This window comes from Marmota monax, unplaced genomic scaffold (genome assembly GCF_021218885.2).
Source record: "Marmota monax isolate L192 unplaced genomic scaffold, Marmota_monax_Labrador192_F-V1.1 WCK01_AAM20220418_F8-fsc00023, whole genome shotgun sequence".
NCBI lineage: Eukaryota > Metazoa > Chordata > Mammalia > Rodentia > Sciuridae > Marmota > Marmota monax.
This window is the reverse complement of record NW_026692907.1, coordinates 5,283,622-5,302,031: the sequence shown is the minus strand read 5'-3', so window position 1 is coordinate 5,302,031 and position 18,410 is coordinate 5,283,622. Positions and strand designations below refer to the sequence as shown.

Below are 18,410 nucleotides of genomic sequence, written 5' to 3'. Positions count from 1 at the left end.
AATAAATCGTTCAGGGCATGCCCATCAGATATCCCTAAATGGAAATCGGAAATGCTTTGAGATCTGAAACGCTCTGAAATTCAGAACTTTTTGAGCACCAACATAATGTGCCGAATGTTTTGAATTTTAGAGCATTTTAGATTTTAGATTTTCAGATTTGAGGTGTCCTACTGATAAACTCTATGCAAATATTTTTTTAAAATCTGAAGAACTCCAATATCTGATCTCAAGCATTTTGAATAAGGGATGCTCTACCTGTACTTTTGTTATGTTTTATTGTTTGTAATGCATTCTGCTATAAAGTGGGCACTGACCCAGTCATTGAATGAATGACTGAATGAACAATCTCTCTTAACCTTTCAAGCAAACTATATACCTAAAAGTTCCAAGAGGACAGAGAACATTTGTTCCCCACTCTCACCACTTTTCTCTGCAAGGGACACCAAGTTGCACAACTCCAAGGGACCCTGTTCACATGGTGGTCTACATAAAAGGCCCCTGAGGTCACTGTGTGACCAGTGCTCCTGGGGGTGGAGAGCTCGGTATCCTGGGTTCATGTCTGATGTAGAGATTAATATCTATCAGAGACAGGAAGGAATGTTACCCAGAGAATTCGGTCATCTACCTTCTTACTTCTCCAAGGGACAAGCGTCCAATCACTGCTGTAAACCAGCATCTCCATTTCATCGGCAGGGAGGAGACGTCAAGTGCCTGCTCAAACACACGTCTGGTTGGGGACGGAGCCAGGATGAAGCCCAGGCCTCTTTTCTACATAGCACAGTTTCTTTTGAAAGCCATCAGTGCATGGATTTCTCCAAAGGGCCAAGAATGCTTCTTTCCTTGGAAGGTGCAGAGGTAGTGTGGGCACCACACAGCCGGCAGCCTCCCAAGGTGAAGGAAATCAGGAGCTGGCACCTGGAGTCAGGATTGGTGTGTAACTGATTGCTGCTGTAAACCTCTCCCAGAGGGCTCTGGCTTTGCTGGTTCTTTGTTGTTGTTGTTGTTTTGTTGTTAGATATGCATGACACTAAGGCATATTTTGACATATTATACATACATGGGATGGAACCCATTAGAAGTTTGATCCCATTTTGGGAGTTGAACATGATGCGGAGTTACACTGGTCAGGTGTTCACATGTGAGCAGAGGAAAGTTATGTCTGATTCATTCTACTGTCTTTCTTATTCCCATTCCCCCTTCCCTTCATTCCCCTTTGTCTAATCCAATTCCCCTCCTTACTCTCCCTCATATGGGTAGCATCCACATATCAGAGAGAAAATTCAGCCTTTGGTTTTTTAAAACTAGCTTATTTCACTTAGTATGATATTCTCCAGTTATCAAGAATACAAGTAACAATAAATATTGTTGAGGATGTAGGGAAAAGCTTCACTCATACATTGCTGGTGGGACTGCAAATTGATGCAACCACTCTAGAAAGCAGTATGGAGATTCCTTAGAAAACTTGGAATGGAACCACCATTTCACCCAGCTACCCCAATCCTTGGTTTATACCTAAAGGACTTAAAATCAGCATACTATACTGACGTGGCCAAGTCAGTGTTTATAGCAGCTCAATTCACAATGTCCAAGCTATGGCACCAACCTGGATGCCCTTCAACAGATGAATGGATAAAGTAATTTATATATATACAATGGAAATGTAGTTTATATATATACAATGGAACAGTATTCAGCCATAAAAAAAGAATAAAATTATGGCATTTGCCAGTAAATAGATGAAACTGGAGAATATCATGCTTGTTCTTTGAGTAAAGAAGATCTCCAGGTTCAGTGAGAGGATTAGCAGAATAAATACTTAGCATAAAGACTGTCAAGCATCAATTCTTATTGTTTGAAGAAATTTTGAAAGGGTCTTTCAAACACCTTCCAGTTGAATTTATTGATTGCTTCCATCCAAAAATTTAGGCTGTGAAAATGTATTAGAGCTAGGATTGAGGTCAGGAGGTCTGCCACTTATTTTAGTTCTTTTAACATAAGCAAGTATCTTGATCGTTCCAGCTTTAGCTTCTCACCTACATAGTATAGTTGATCACTTCTCCTTTGTAGCCTGGTTTCAGAGTAAACAAAAGTCTGAAAGGGGCCTAACTCAATGTGATATAGTGAAAAGCTCTTGAATTTTGAAGTTAGACCTTGACATAGTGCATTTTCTGTGACTATAACAAAATACCTGAAACTGGGTAGGTTATTTTAAAAACAAAAAGTACAGCTCTAGAAACTGGGAAGTCTAAGCATGGTGTCAGCATCTGCTCAGCATCTGGTGAGGGCCTCCTTGCTGCATCTTAATGTGATGGAGGGTGTCACATAGTAAGACAGAGCAAGGATGCTAGTTTCTATCTCCCTTCCTCATCTTAAAAGCCACTTTACCATCATGCCTCCCTACCCCGCTTGCCTCACTTAATCCTAATTACCTACCCAAAGTTCTACCTTTAAATACATTAATATCTGAATTTGCAGATAAATTTCCAGCAGGTAAGCTTTGGAGGTTGGAGAAAGGGACACATGCATACCACCAAAGACTCATAGTTAAATCTAAACTTGTCTCTTATTGTGAACTTGATGGCACCAGTGATAATGGCAATTAGCCCTCGGGAGAGAAGAGACCACACCCCAGGCTCTATGATGACACTTACCATGGATTGCCTGAATTAACTGACAATAGAGTAAACACTACCATTGTTTCCATTTTATTGATGGGAATTAAGGTGAAGACTAAATCAAAGTTGCCCACTGTCAATCAAACATCCAGGATCCAAACACAAATTAGCTGACTAATGAGCAAGGTTTTCAGTCTCTAGGCTAAACTTCTCTTAGCATTGGTTTTCTTATCTGTAAAATGGGGCTAGCCACACCTGCTGTTCTGGGTTGACAGGGGCATCTGGGGTTATATCTGGGAAGCAGCAGTTACTGCAGCCCAAGGTCAATAAATCGCTGTGGTATAGAAATGGGATGTCAGTGGTAGGGGTGAGGGGGAGGGAGTGATGATGAACATAAAGGAAATTGGCATTAGATCTTTTTTAAAAAAGTATTTTTTTAGTTGTATATGGACATAATACCTTCATTTTATTTATTTATTTCTTTATTTGTTTTATGTGTTGCTGAGGATCAAACCCTGTGCCTCACACATGCTAGGTAAGTGCTCTACCACTGAGCCACAACCCCAGCTCTGGCACTCCAGATCTTAAAAATGACATCCCTTGCTATTATCATGGAAAGAAGTGTTAAATAGACAAAAAAAGGGAATGCTTTCTCTTCTATAAAATACAAAAATACATAATGCTGGACTGGGATATAACTCAGTTGGTAGAGTGCTTGCCTAGCATGCTCAATGCCCTGAGTTCAATCCCCAGCACCACCCAAAATACGTGTGTGTATGGGTGGGCCTGGTTTCATTTAGAAGGGTGTCTTTGATTTCTTTTACTGTTTTTTCCTGTGGCTGGGACTCTTACATTAAAAAAAAAAAAAATCTAAGAAATTAAAATGGCTAAGGAGTTTACAACGTGTACTGTGGGCTGAGAGCAATCCAGGGACTCAAAGAGGTCACTCAGCCCTTCTTATTCTGGAGTTCAGTAAATTGCACTTTACGTGTAACTGCCATCAACCCAAAGGACACTGAGTGACTGTTCTGTCGGGGTCACGGAGGGCAGCGGGGAAAGCAGGAAGCCCTCTCACATAAGCACGGCTCTGTGCTCTGTTTTCCCATCTCTTTGGCGGGCAGTCCTGTTCTTGCCCCAGGTTTTGCAGTGCCAGTGAGCATGGGGGACAGCCATCAGGGAGGCAGTCGGAGAACTTGGCCTGTTGGTAGAGACCATAAATTCTGACGTCGGGTCCTGATCCCCAGGCTGCCAACAAAGCTAAACTTGAGCCCCTTTGCAGGGAGCTGCATTTTAAAATTGGCATCTGAGGATGGAGAGTCTAATTTTTCCTCTGAGACCCTTTCTCCACCCACAAAATGCCACAAAGCAACCTTTTTGTGCATGGAAACAATCTCAATCCCCATTGCATCATTTGGGAGCGGGAGGATTTCCTGAAAGACATCATTAGCCTCGTCTGTCTGCAATGACTGGTTGCCTCCCTTGGTTGTTCACACTGCTTGGGGTTTTCTCTACAGGCCCACGCCTTAAGTAAGGGAAATTGGAGATTCAAAAATATCATTGTCATAGTCACCATCCCTGATGTGAAGTCAGAACCATGAAAATGCCCATTTGTGTTGATAAGCTTGTTTCAATGATTTGCACAGCTGGGGTGCAACCCAGCCCCATTTCTCACCTCTCCTCCTCTCCTGTCTCAGCCCCACCACAGGCTCTGGAATCTCCATTGGCCAGGATCTCTCAAGCCTCCCGTCTTTTAAGGTTCATCTCCTCAACCTAAATGCCCCACACTTTGACAGTCACGCTCTTCTTTCTTCTTCACCTCTTGCTTTGTCTGCAAACATCCCCTTGCCTTCTCAAACCCAATTAGGTTTTTCCCTGTGCTGCCCCTGGCGCGGCCCTTTCACAGCGGTGACCCTAGGTTGCTGTCACTGTCTGTTTAAGTGGTCTTTTCACAAGCCTGGACCCCAGGAGGGCGAGGCGTGTGTCTTATTCATGTATGGTATCCACAGTAGGCACTCCACAAATAAGTGAGGGATGGATCTGGAGAAAGAAGAGGGAGCCCCTGACATGGAGGTAAAGGTGCGCTGGAGCAGACTCGTTTCAGCACATCACAGGCTGTGTGGGGCATGCGTCCTTGCTGGGCCCAGATCTCAGCTCCAGCGCTCATTTGTTTTGTGACCTGAGCGAACCTCAGGAAATTCAGGCACTTGGTTTTTGTCTTCCTCTTCGGGAGCAAGCTGAGAAGCCAGTTGTAAGGATTAGAGTAATTGTCAACATACACATGCGGCTTTGCATAGAATTGGAAGTGCAATATAAAAAGGGGCCATGTTCTAAGAATTAATGCACCTTGCTTTTATCTAGAACTGCTCCTAATTTTCCCTCATCTTTCATTCATACATACATACAAAGGCTTTTTAGTCAGTTCAGTTTAATTCACATGAATTGTCTATCTCTCTGTGTCCAGGTACAATAAGAGAAGTATAAGTGGAAAAAAAAAATTAATCCAGTCCTTACCTCTGAGGACTCACCGTGTGAGTGGGTGTGGGTAAGCAGACACACATATACATCACTAAAATACAATTAGGTAACTGGAAAGACAGGGGTAAGCCGAGGCTGCTATGAGAGCACAGTGCAATTGCACTTAGGCTCTCCCAAGAACCTTGTGGGAGAGACTGATCAAAATATGAACAAAGTTATCCCAGCAAATTCATACAGAAAGGGCATTCAGGGCCTGGGGCTATAGCTCAGTGGAAGAGCGCTTGCCTAGCACGTGTAAGGTACTGGGTTTGATCCTCAGCAGCACAAAAAAATAAATAAATGAAATAAAGGTATAGAAAGGGCATTCCAGGCAGAGTGAACCGCATGAGCAAATGTACAGAGTCAAGTCTGGTTTTCCAGATGGGCTGAGTTGGAGGCAGGAAGTGGTAGGAAATGAAGCTGGAGATGCAGGGAGGACAAGATCAGAGAGAGCCTTGGGTGTCTAGCTGAGGATTGTAAATCTTATCAGGTTCACAGGGGAACCATTGAGGAGTTTTAAATCGGGGTGGCATGATTGGAACACAATTTAGATGCATCATTGATGTGAGATGAATTGTTAGTTCTCTGAGAAAGCCATTTAAAAGAGAGTTTCCTCTAGACCATTACTCTAGAAATCTCTTCATTCATTGCATTCACTATTACTTGGGTAAATATTTATTGAGCACTTGGAGTCCACCATCATGCTTGAACCTGTGGGCTCTATCAAGATGAATATACTTTTCTGCCTGCCCTAAGAAGCTCATGGGAGATGGGAGGATGAGACATCCCTTTGAGTAGTTGTCGTAGGACAAGAAAAGTGTCAAAAGGTATAAGACCGAATGAGATTTGAAGATGAAAAGCTGTAAGATATTTCCAGGTGTATTCTTAGGCCAGATGCTGAGCTGGCAATATAATAAGCTCAAGATGATTCATGAAATTAGGACTCCCCAGAGATTCTGTTTCAGTGGAGCAAGTTCTGTGTTCCCTGAGATACCCCAGTATCCGAACCAAGGATAACAATCATCGTCAGAAGAGGCCTGGGCAGAGGATTAAATTTTGAAGGGTACCATAATAAAGGCTTCAGGGGAGCATTTGAGCTGTGCCTAGAAGGATGAATAAAATTTGGATAGTTGATATCTAAAAAGGACATTCTAGATATTTCAGATGGTGGGTAAAGCATAGGCTAGGGTGGGATGTAAGAAAGCATGACCCACATCAGGGGGAGCCTGAGATATAATGGGGAGGGGGTGGCTCAGTGGTAGAGTGCTTGCCTAGCTTGTATGAGGCCCTGGGTTTAATTCCCAGCATCGAGAGAGAGAGAGAGAGAGAGAGAGAGAGAGAGAGAGAGAGAGAGAGAACAGTGGATTAGGACCAGATCAAGGAGATGAAAAAGTTATCATCTTAATTGTTGACTAATTGTGAAAATTTTTTTTCAAAAACAGTGAAATTTTAGAATGCAACTATATTTTAGAGACATCAGATCAATGAAGAGGTCTTTAGGTGAGGCTGAGTGGCCAGTTAGAAAATGATTACAAATATCTCAGTTGAAGACAACTATGGGACTAGGGAGTATCCATAGTCAGAGCTACCATTTATTATGCCTGAAGCTGGAAAATTGTTTTGCTTTTTTCTTCCTCTTCTTTAACCCTTGAAAAAAATCCTAGGAAATGAATAGGATCAAGTCCATGACATTTTTTTCCATAATCCCAAAATCTAATAAGCTCTGAAAACCACTAATTTGTCATAATGGTTGTGATATCAAAAGCCTAACTGAACCAATATGAGACAATTTATAGTCTTTATTTATCCTGAATTAGATGAACATTACTGTGTTTTGCTGCAGAAATAGTCACAGGTTTGACTACAGCGTTCTGCCTCAGACCACACTTGAGTGTATGTATATAGAATTTGTTATACAACTTCTTTCTAAAACTGGAAATTTTCTGAATTCCAAAACATATCTGGCTCAGCTTTTCATATGAAGATTGTAGACCTAAGTTAGGGTTGTTTTGTTGATGTTAAAAATAGATCTTAGGGAATCCAAACAACTTTTCAAAGATTGAAGAAGAACTTAATCCTTATGAAGGGGAAGGAAGAGGTGGCTGGAAGGGGTTTGACAAGTGGGGGTGTTGACACAGTTTTCCTGTCAGTCACTGGGGAGATGATCAATTATAAATCCAAAGTACTGTTAGGACTCTTGGATGAAAATTTTAATGGTTCTATGAATGATGATGGGTGGATGGATGGATGGATGGATGAATGGATGGATGGATGGATGGATGGATGGATGGATGGAAAGATCTGCATGTCGAGAAGAGCACAGGCAGATAGAGACTAAAGAGTAGCAAAGTGATATGATGTAAACTCCACCGAGAGCCCCTCTGCACCAGTATGTCTGCTTTCCTTATTGCCCTGAAGGCAACTGAGAGTCTTCATTACTTCCTTGAGCGAAGGCTTCAAAGGCCCTAACTGCAAATGGCTTCTGGGAAGAATAACAACTTTCTTCTTTCTTTCCCTTTTGAGCTACTCTCTTGCTGTTCTGATCTGGTCACCTAGAAACACAATGGCCCTTCCCGCCTCCATGCCTTTATCTGTGCTGTTCCTTTAGCCTGATATGTCTTTGGCGCACCCTCTCTCCAATGAAACCCCCTCGCCATTCAATTCTACTTCCTCTGGAAAGGATTCTCTGGAAGAGCTTTGCCAAACTAACTCTTGATTTCACTGTGTATCTTTGGACCCTATGCAGTACTATTTTAGGTCACTCTTTACATACTGCCTTCATTAAAGGGGGATCAAATGTTTTGAATTGTTCTGTTTAGATTGCTCAGCTCTCAGCTAAAGACACAGTGAGGGAAAGACACAGTTTCCAAATTGAAAAAGATGAAATTTGATGGGAAAGCAGATCAGTGAATGGTTATGATAAGCTGGAGTGTGGTGAACACCAAGGCAGATCAGTAGCCCCAGACAAGTGCCTGAGGCATGTGGTCCAGACCTGGAGGAGGCTAGGAGGTTGGGGAAATCAGTGCCTTGAATGAGACTTTAATGGTATTCCAGAAAGCCATTATAGGGATGATCAATGGAACTTAATTTGAGGCCAAAGAATTACTAGTTTTGCAGTACTAAGATAAGGTAAGTGGTAAGATAGGATCCAAGGGTAGGATATCTAAATTGACACTTTGAAGATGATCAATATCTCTGGAAATCAGTGACTGAGGCGGGATAGTAGGCAAGATTATCAGAAGTGACACCGGGATGTTGGAAGGATTATCTACATGGATTGGAGTTTGCTTATTGCCATTAGAGTAGTCAAGGAAGGTGAGGAGTGAGCCAGAGGCAAAAATTCCTCAATAAATGAAGGTAGTGACCAGTGATATTTAAAAGTCCTCAACAGGGAGCAGTGGGCTTAGTTTGGCATCCTCTTCACAGGAGATGGTATTTCTGAAGAAGAAGGAATGGTCTGGAAGCATCAGTGGGGAGCTAGGAAAACACTATCCCCCACCTGGCCCAGGAGTAGAAGAGCAGAGAAGGACGAAGGGATAGTCATGAAAGCATCAAGGGAGCCCCTCTCTCCAGGGGAGGCACCAGTTTAAGTTAGAGAAGAAGGTGGAGGGCACATTCATAGACGAGATTGAACATGTAAGCAATTTTGCTGACCCCTGACCAAGTGGCAGAGAGCAAGTCAGCAGAGACCAAGTCAGAAGCAGAGAGCTCGGGGGAAGGAATGGGGAGGGAAGAATGAGAAGTGGGATTTAGTTAAGGATGTTAAACAGGTCTGTGGGAGACAGAGCTCTGTGTTAACAGACTGGCCTGGCTTTTTGACAATGACCCAGATTTACTATAATGCAAGCCGTGATGGCCTGATGTTTTAGGGGAGGTGGGTCATGGACTCGCTGTTGCCTACCATTTAGGATTGGGAGTGCAGGAGCTTTACTGATCATCCACAGGGTGTTGTGATGAGGGACAGCAGAGAACAGTTTTGATGAGTTGGAGTGTGATAAGCACAACAGAGGAGAGCAGTCTCATAGGTCACACTCTGTCAACTGCCTTTGACATCCTCAGTGGGCAGTGTCCTGGCTAGGGAGTGAGAGATTTTACTGGTAGCTCCAGGAACTATAGATACGACCACTTAGCACTTACCAGGGTCGGCACTCCTGCCCGACGGTCAGCAGGAAAAAGCATTGGTCCTTATATCTTTGTGATGGAAACTTCTAACCTTCCCATTCTGTGTCTCTGACCAGGGTAGGTGAGAGGAAATCAAACAGTGCTCTGTGTCCTGCTGTTCTTATGCCTGACCCTGCCCAGGGGGCTTAGGAATTAATCACTGGCACTAGGAAGACAGCTTCACCATTATCATAGCCCCTGGAATGGCAAAGGTTGAAGTGAAGCCCTTTTATTCATGAAGGTGTCTCAGATGCTATTTTTAAAAACGTCTACTCCCTTCCATCCCAGCTAGGATTTGATAGCTATTACTGCCTCCCTTCCTGGGCACATAATTTCTTGGCTTCTGCTGCCCCATCTGTGTCTTGGATCTTGAGCTGTCATATTCCTTAGGGTGAAAGTCTTTGCTCACCAGGAGAAGAGTGTTCAGACCCTTGATAAAGCCATGCTCTCAACATTGCCTGTGTTTTTCCCTGTAGAGGACAATATTCAGAAACTTGCAAAAATTCAAAACTAGTTAACTTTTCTTTTTAAATCAAAGTATGCATCGAAGTTGCATCCTCTCCTTTTGGAACTTATTTTACATGTTTTATGACAGCTTTCACATGCTGAGTCACTTCTGATTTATTGAGCACCTGTGGTTCTTTTCCATGTCACCTTGCTACAAGGTGTGATGTGTGCCATCATAGGTGTGAGTCTGAGAGCTGTGACACAGAAGGAGGGTACCTCTCAGCCCTCCACATGAGGATATGCTCAGGAGAGCATGGAGCAACAATTCATATCATACTTTATAAACCAAAGATAAGGACATATGGTTCATAAACAGAATTTTTCTCATTTGCAAATTTATTTTGAAAGGGTATAACACTTAATTGTGTTTTATCATTTGTTTTTGCATTTTCATATCACCTTTTAAATTACATTGAATCAGAACTATCTTGAAAATCCAAGACTACATAGTCATAGAAGCCATGTAATTTATTACACATTTAAACCCTATGTCAATTATATCAGAAACAATGTTTTTCCCATGTCAGTATAAATAACAAAAAAGTCTGAGAGAGTATTTAAAAGGAAATGCAGATTGGTTTCCTGGGATTTTAATTTGTTTGTTTTGATCAAGTGATTACTGCTTAATTCCTAAAGCAAATGTAACATATTCAAAATTGGTTATCTTTTATCTATGAAATTTCTATGATACAGCCAAAGAATTAAAAATTAGAGCTAAATTTATAAGTAAGGTATACAAGCAGAACAGCTAAAAGGAGCTCTGGAATCCTACAGACTTGGATTCCAATTCCTATACCACTTTCTATGTAAACTGGGGCATGAGTTAACCTTTCTTTACCCCCAAGCTTACATGTAAAATGAGGCAGTGATGGTGCCTGTTTTATAGGGTTGCTGCAGAGATTACTTTTGATAACGTATATATGGCCAGGCAGTAGCACACAACCTATGATCCAACAACTCAGAAGACTGAGGCAGGAAGATTAAAAGTTTTAGAGGCCAGCATCAGCAACTGAGCAAGACCCTATCTCAAAAAGGGAAAAGGAGCGGTATAGCTCAGTGATAGAGTGTCCTTGGGTTCAATTCCCAGTACAAGGAAAACACAAACACACACACACACACACACACACACACACACACACACACGAGTTGATGTTGATGAGAAGAGAATAGAAAAAATATAGTTATCAAGTGTCTGAAACTAAAAAGGGGGAATTTCTTCTCCCAAAGCTGATATTACAGCCTTCATATTATGTGATCTAAAAAATAAAATCAACCCCCCAAAATTGTCTAAATCTAAGAAAGCAAATTCTTGGGTTGAAGGAGTCCGGGACAGAGCGTCAGCTCTGAAGCCATATTGCACAAGCTCTGACCCTTCCTAATATGACCTTAGGGAAGTCACTTAGGCTCACAATGCCTCAGTATCCTTGTATGTAAGTTGGGAATACACTGGGTTTAAATGAGTTAATGTATATGAAGTACTAGAACAGTGCCTATTTTATTATTGTTATTATTATTCCTTACATTCCTGTAAAACAAAAACCGGCTGGGAGAAGTTTGTTTTATTGAGTTTTGTTCTGCTGGTTTAACTAAGTATATTCATCTAGCTGTGATAATTATGGCACCTAGAATACTGTGGTGCAAACTGGTAACCATTTCCCACTTCTCTCATGCTCCTGAAAGAGCAGTTTCTTGTGGCTGGTTGCCACCTCCTTCCCATATCAAAGGGCTAAGCCCCTTCTGTTTTGAGGACGCCACTATCTTTTATCTTAGATTGTTTCCACAATATTTCTGTATTGTTTTGGCCTGTGTTTCCACGTGAGGTATCTGAGGCTTGCAGGGTCCAGATCAGAAGTGGGCAGGCTGTTTTCCAGGGCTATTTTCTAGGTTGTCTTCTGACCTTATTGTGTTTAGATACTTTACTTCAGTGGCCATTCAAAGCTGCCTTCACAAAAATGATGGAAGAAAAAATTTAAATTCTGAGCAGTTTTAATTCATGTAAACCTGCTCACTTATCCAAAGCATTCATTCACTGATCCATTTATGCACCAAAGACTCTGTAAAGTGCTGGGCTAGTGCTGGTGAGACCAAGATACTATTCTTATCTTCCATGGATTCTGAAAGCTTGTAAATCAAGGACTCATTCAGTCACCAGTGCGGACCAAATAAGCTTCCACCTCTTAGTGCTACAGCAGTGACCAAATATTGAAATACCGACAAACTTGTTATCAGATTGAACCGAAAGGGATTTGTTATAGATTATTCTGGAAATTACTAGGAGGCCCCAGGGATGAGCTCATCTGCTATAGCTAAGAGAAAAAGACTACTGTCCACATGGAATTATTCCAGTGGGAACCCATGGATGTTGCTGTCCATTGCACAACACAGCAACCCTGGCCTTGGCCGCTCCCCAGGGACACACACTCGTGCTCATCTCCTCACTTTCTGTACACACCTTTGCTTGGAAGAATTCCAGCCAAGAGAGTGCCTGGGAAATGTGGCTCTGGATTCACAGTCTCTGCACGAGGGGAAGGTTCACTGTCTACACTCAGGGTAAGGTAAGCAGGCACAGGCTGCTTTACAAGGAGTGGTCGTGACAGCTGTGTCTGAAATCACACTTAGCTGTCAAGAGTCATCACACTGGCAGTTTGCCTTTCATGTTGAAGATTCAGGTCTTTACCTTCCGAAGAGCTGGCCTCCACCTCCTCCAGCGTCTCCTTCTGGACACCGGGACTCTACTAAGGTGGAATTGCTCTTTCTTCCTGTGTCATTTCATCCTGCTCTGCCTCATTCATACTGCTTTCTCTGGGTTCCTTTCCCACCATTCTTTGCTTGGCTGGCTGTTTCAGCTGAGAAGTCTTCTCCAGAAAGCCTTCTTTGTAACTCTAGGTCATATTTGAGTCTCTTTTTTTTTTTTTATGTTCACATGAGCAGATTTTGTGCCACATATTGATGATTTCCTCCGTTACGTTAGAACAATCTGTTCATGTCTCTCGTCCTTATTCCATGAGCTGCAAAAGGTCAGGGATGCCTTCTTCATCTCTGTACCCCCAGAGCCTGGCATAGAGTAAATTCACCAATATGCCTTTTGAAATGACACAAGTGGAATTTTGAAAAAGTAAGAATTGCTTGTTCAATAAATTGGGAGGAAGATGGACATTTCAGGCTGAGAAAATAGCACATTCAAAAGTACAGGGTCATAGAAGAGCAAAATGGGTTGAGAAACATGTGCACAATTCATTGAGGGGGAAAAAAGCCCACTGGGCCAAAATGGCATCAGAAAATTAACAGGGTTGGGATTAGGATGGGTCTTGGGTGCTAAGCAAAAGTGTTCAAGCTTATTTAAAAGCTTTGGGAAGCCAAATTGAAGGATTTTAAACATATAATGGACTTACATGATCAGATTTGTGTTTTTAAACAGATTTGTTTAACAGCGGAATAAATGGAGGATTAGAAGGGCTTAGAGTAGAACCAGAGAGACGGCAAAGAAGTCATTCCAAGTAATAAGGGAGACAGACCTGAAGGCAATGGAAATAGCATGAATAAGGGGCAGGCTCGTGGGCTGCTTAAGGCTACAGATCAGTAGGATGGGGCTGCCTACACAGCTCAGTGGTAGATCACTTGCCTTCCACTCACAAGGGCCTGAGTTCAACCCCCAGCACCTCACCACACCCCCTCCACACACAAATATATATTATATACACATATATACATAAAAATATAGATAGATATTTCTATCCATCTATCTATGGGTGCATGGGTGCATGTGGTGGGGTGGGGGGAATTGGAGGAATTTGGGAACTGATTTGCTGTGGGAACAGAAAAATTGAGACTGGTTTAGTAGAAGGCCTCTCATCTCCTCTCAGAAACTTTCCTCATGCTCAAAACCCTGAATTCCCACATATGGGTAATGAATGACAAATGACAAAATGTATCATATCTCTTCCCATCTACATCAAGGGGAAAAAAATCTAGATGTTAGTGTGGAATGGGTTTTGGAGGGACCCAGGCTAACCCTAATTTGGTGCATGACTGAGAGAAGGAGTGATTTTTCCACTCTTCCCCTGAAAATCAGTAGCCAGCATCCAGTCAGGTCTCCATTGCATCTTCTATTTAATTCTCCACTCAGCACTCTTCTCTCACATTGTCTTGTGTGTTTGCTTATTTTCTATCTCTGTCTGACATTAGGATGCCATATTTAAGGGCAGAGTCCTTGACTATATCAAACAGTGTTCTGTCTATAGAGTGGATGCTTAATGAAAATTGGTTGAAAAAGGAATGAGTCAGGTACAATCATGTCTGCCCATCACCAAACCTGTTATCTCTGCACAGGACCTTGGTTTGGAGGTTATCAAATTCATAATTCTATTTCCTTCTAAGACTTTGCTCAGACAGTCCCACAGAGATTAAAATCTATTAAGCAATAACATTGTACTTCACATGGCTTCAGATACAAAGAGCTAAACATAAGCATTAATATATGACTTCAAGAATATTAGTCATTGACCTTTGCACACCTGTTAGGAGGACTGATATAAAAAAAATAAGTGTTGGTGAGAACATAGATAAGTTCTGGAATCATTTTACACTGTTGGGAATGTAAAATGGCACAGTTGCTATGGAAAACAGTATGGAGGTTTCTCAAAAAAATTAAAAATAGAATTGCCATGTGATTCCACTTCTGGGAACTTACCCAAAAGAACTGAAAACAGGATCTCAAAGAAATAATCTCTATACCTAGATTATAGGAGCATCACTCATAATTGCTAAAGCAAATATCTGTTTTTATGGCTCTTGTTCAACCCAACTTGCCCATTGATGGATGAAGCATAAACAGAATGTTTATATATGTATGTATGTACACATACAATCATTCAACGTAAGAAGCAAGAAAATTCTAATACATGCAGCAACATGGCTAAACCTTGAAACTATTGTGCTAAGTGAAATAAGCCAGTCACAAAACATCAAATTCTGGATGATTCCATTTATAGGAGACAACTACAATATTTAAATCCAGAGGGAGAGAATGCAGCGTGGGAGGGTTGGAATGCAGAGTTCTTGTTTAGTAGGTATAGACTTTTAGTTTTGAAAGAGTAAAAGAGTTCTGGAGATTGGCTGCACAACTGTGAATCTACTTAACACTGCTGAACTATACACTTCAAAATGGTTAAGATGGCATATTATATGTCATGTGTGTTTTGCCACAATTTAAAAAAACATTTACCACCGAGGTATGCATATCTTTCACCTTATTTATCCTTACAAGAACTCTGAACTGTTATTAGAAATAGAAGTCCTATTTTATAGCGAGGACAATGAGGCTCAGAGAAGTGAAATGATTTGCCCAAGGCACACAGCAGAAAAGAGCTAGGCTGAGCTTCACCGAGGCCTCCTGACTTCATGCCCAGTGAAGGCTCCTGCCATGTCCAGGGACAGGAAGTACAACTGGATTAACTTGTCTGCTGGCTTAAGTGTAAGAAATCAACTCCTGACAATTTGTGGAGAGAGCTGTAAAAGTGTCCATGGATTGTGGGTGTGTCAGGGGAGAAAAGAGAGAGAAATCCAGCATACAAATGCAAGCCAGTTCCCAGAGACCTGCTTTAGGCCTCTTGTTCAATTCCCTCCCTTCCTAAATCTTCAGAGAGCAGGTGTGAGTCAACTATAAACAGTGAGAAAAGGTCACCCAACATTTCCTCAACTGGCAAGCTAGGAAGTCCCTGCCATGGAGACAGTCTGTGTACCTGACATTAGAAACCTGCAATGTGACCTGGAGAGAGTAGTGGCTCTTGTTTTTTGAAAAGGCTCCATTAGATGCCCTCCTACCTGCTACAAAGGCAAAAGATGAGAAATGCACTTACACAAATAAACAAGGTTTAGTGGGAGAAAGTGGGGGGCCATAGGAAGAGTATGAAGCAGGAGTCAAGCCCAAATCTCCCTGGTTGGATACCAGCCAGTCACTCACTGCTCTGGGCCCTTCCTCTACCCTCAGGCTCTGGTTGACATCACCACAACCTACTTTCAGACATGAGGCTGAGCCCAGTTTAGAGGGAAGAGTAGATCTCCCACGGGGAGCTGAAACTACCAAAGGATCATTGAGCTTTTATTTGTCATGGACCTACTATGTGTCTGGCAGTGATGGACACTTGATCTTTGGGAGCCCTGATCCTTTATTAGTATCTTCAAGTATCCTTTATGTGCTATGAAAAAAATAAACATAGCTGAAGTGCTTCAAAGAGGAGACAATCATTTCTTTCCATCTCACATAGCCAGTAGCATTACTGACTGAGACTGCCAACAAGTAAGCAATTGGATTACATCTGCCATTAAAACTCTTGAACATGTATAGTGAGGTCAGCTAATCACACTGGTTTTCTTTCTCCTGGAATAATGAAGTTTTTTGTTTGTTTTGTTTTCTTTGGGTTTTTTAATGCTTTAGGAAGGAGTGAAAAACTTCAAGGAACTTCGAGCCAAATTTCAAAAGTTTGATGCTCCAACTCTTCCAGGACCTATTAAATTCCCAGCAGGTGACTCTCAAAAGGATGAAGTGGTATGTGCACGGCCAATTCCGATCCTGGCAAAGGGGAAACCCATCTCTTCCAACCATAATCAGCCCCTACCATATTCTTGCAATGGTGAGTCCCCACCTCAGAAAACCAAGGTGACCCAGAGGAGTGAAATGCGGAAGAGCTCAAGTTCCCCAGGACCTCTAGCAAAGTCTACTGTGTGTTCCACAGGAAACTTCCAGAAGGCCTCTGTGCTGTTGGATGTGACTGGATCAAAGGCCGAGGTAACCCCCAAGGAGAGAGTGGTGGCCTCCAGCAGCTTCAGAGACAAGCTCAGGAACTGGGAGAAGGTTTCCTCTCAGAGAAACGAGACCTCGTCGGCCCTTCCCCTCTCCGATTGTGGAGGGAAGGCCTTCCATTTGGAAGGGCAAAAAAGCATGGGGCTTGCCCCAGAGAAGCCCAGGAAAAAGCTGGAAACCAAAGGAGCCCAGACCCTTCCTTCTCAGAGGCACTTGACGGCCCAAAGAAAATCACTCACCATCTCTGAAGACCCTTCTTCTCGACTTTCTCCACGTGGCAGGAAGAGCCAGGAAATCTCCAGTCCTGAGAGGGGCCTGGCAGGCAGTACCTGCCAGCCTGTTTACGAGTGTCAGCTTGACAGCCAGACCCCAGGTAAGAAGTAGACCGGGGAAGGGCCATTATGTTTTTCTAACTAAAGCCCGTTGATCTGAAGTGGTCATTGGGTATAGGCAATGTAGCCTGAGGATTGTAGGCCTATCTGTTAGAGTCTCAAATTTGGATCAAGTGCTCAGTCTCCTGGAATTCATTGCAATGCAGTTTGGGCGTCCTGGATATGATTCCTAGATCTGGTTCTTACACAGCTGCAGGAACTCAGGCAATCTACAAATTTCTTAGAGCCTGGTCTGCTCTCCTACAAATCAGAGCTGTCACCAGACTTTGTTGGTAAATATCACAACCATCTCAGGCTAAAAACCCAGGAGTGAAGCTCTGTTCTTTCTTCTCTCTCATTCTTTACATTGAATCCATCAGTCATTGCTTGGTTGTACCACAGAGGTGAGTTCAGAACCCCTGGACTTCCACATATCTCTGCCCCCTGCTCTTGCCACACCATCATCTATTACCTTGACCACTGCAGTAGCTTCACAGGTCTCCCTGCTTCTACATTCTTAAATTTTGTTCCCTTCCTAGTAGGCAGAGTCACCCTGCAAAGCATAAATCAGATCACATCCTTCTTCTGCCCAAAGTCAAGTCCAATCATGAACAGGGATTCATGCAATTTAGTCTTTGCCTGCTTCTCTTGCCCTCTCCCCTTGTGCCACATTGCCTTGATAATCCTTATCCCATGCTGATTCCATCCCAGGTCTTTGCCCTTGTCGGTCCCTCCTCCTGGCCAGGTCTTTGATGTCTTGCTCCCTCCCCTCATCAAAGTCTCTATTCTGAGTGGTCCTTTTTGGTCACTCTGTCTAAAAGAGCTACACCAGTTCCATTACCCTTTGTTGTTTAATATCGCTTTGATGTTCTTTATATCATTTATTTTTACCTGGTATATTGTTATATGCTTCCCTTGATAAGATGCAAATTACAAGATGGTAAAGACTGTCTTACCACCATATCCCCAAAAAGAGTATGGTCAGGTGAGCAAGTCTTCAAAAAGTATTGGTTCAATGATTGATTAAATGGATGGATCAATCAATGGAGGAATCTCCTGCTTACAACCCCATGTGGTTTCTCTGACACAGTCCTCGTGGCCCTGTTCTCGGGTCCTTGATCTGTATCTGACTTTTCTCCTACCTTTCTTCCCCTAGCATACTCCCCCATAGTCAACATGCTGGAGAGATCTCTGGAGTTCTCTCGTTTGCCATCAGTTTCCTCTTAGTAGAATGAACATTCCTACACACAGGACCACATTTGTTCTCGTTTTCAGTTCTATCCCCAGCTGCCAGTACAATGCCTGAAATATAGTAAATAAACAGTTATCGATGAAGGGGTGGGGAAAAGAGGAAGGATAAATAGAAATAAAGATGGATAGGAGAGAACAAAGAAAAACAGAACCTACTGGATAGAACTATTGAGAATTAAATGAGATAGC

General features: G+C 42.5%; 1 protein-coding gene across 6 annotated transcripts in view; it reads left to right on the top strand.

The window, feature by feature from the left end:
• The window catches only part of Fyb2 (FYN binding protein 2), a 99,092-nt gene that overhangs the window by 13,000 nt on the left and 67,682 nt on the right, over window positions 1–18,410 (top strand). For 5 of the 6 annotated variants that reach the window (XR_009227383.1, XR_009227382.1, XM_046451038.2 and 2 more), the window contains exon 2: window positions 16,234–16,972. Coding sequence is in view for 4 of the 6 variants with exons in the window: in XM_046451038.2 (XP_046306994.1) it covers window positions 16,234–16,972 (739 nt within the window). In the remaining 2 variants the exon portion in view is untranslated. The remainder of the gene's footprint in view (window positions 1–16,233; window positions 16,973–18,410) is intronic. The other variant, XM_046451039.2, reaches the window with a different exon arrangement.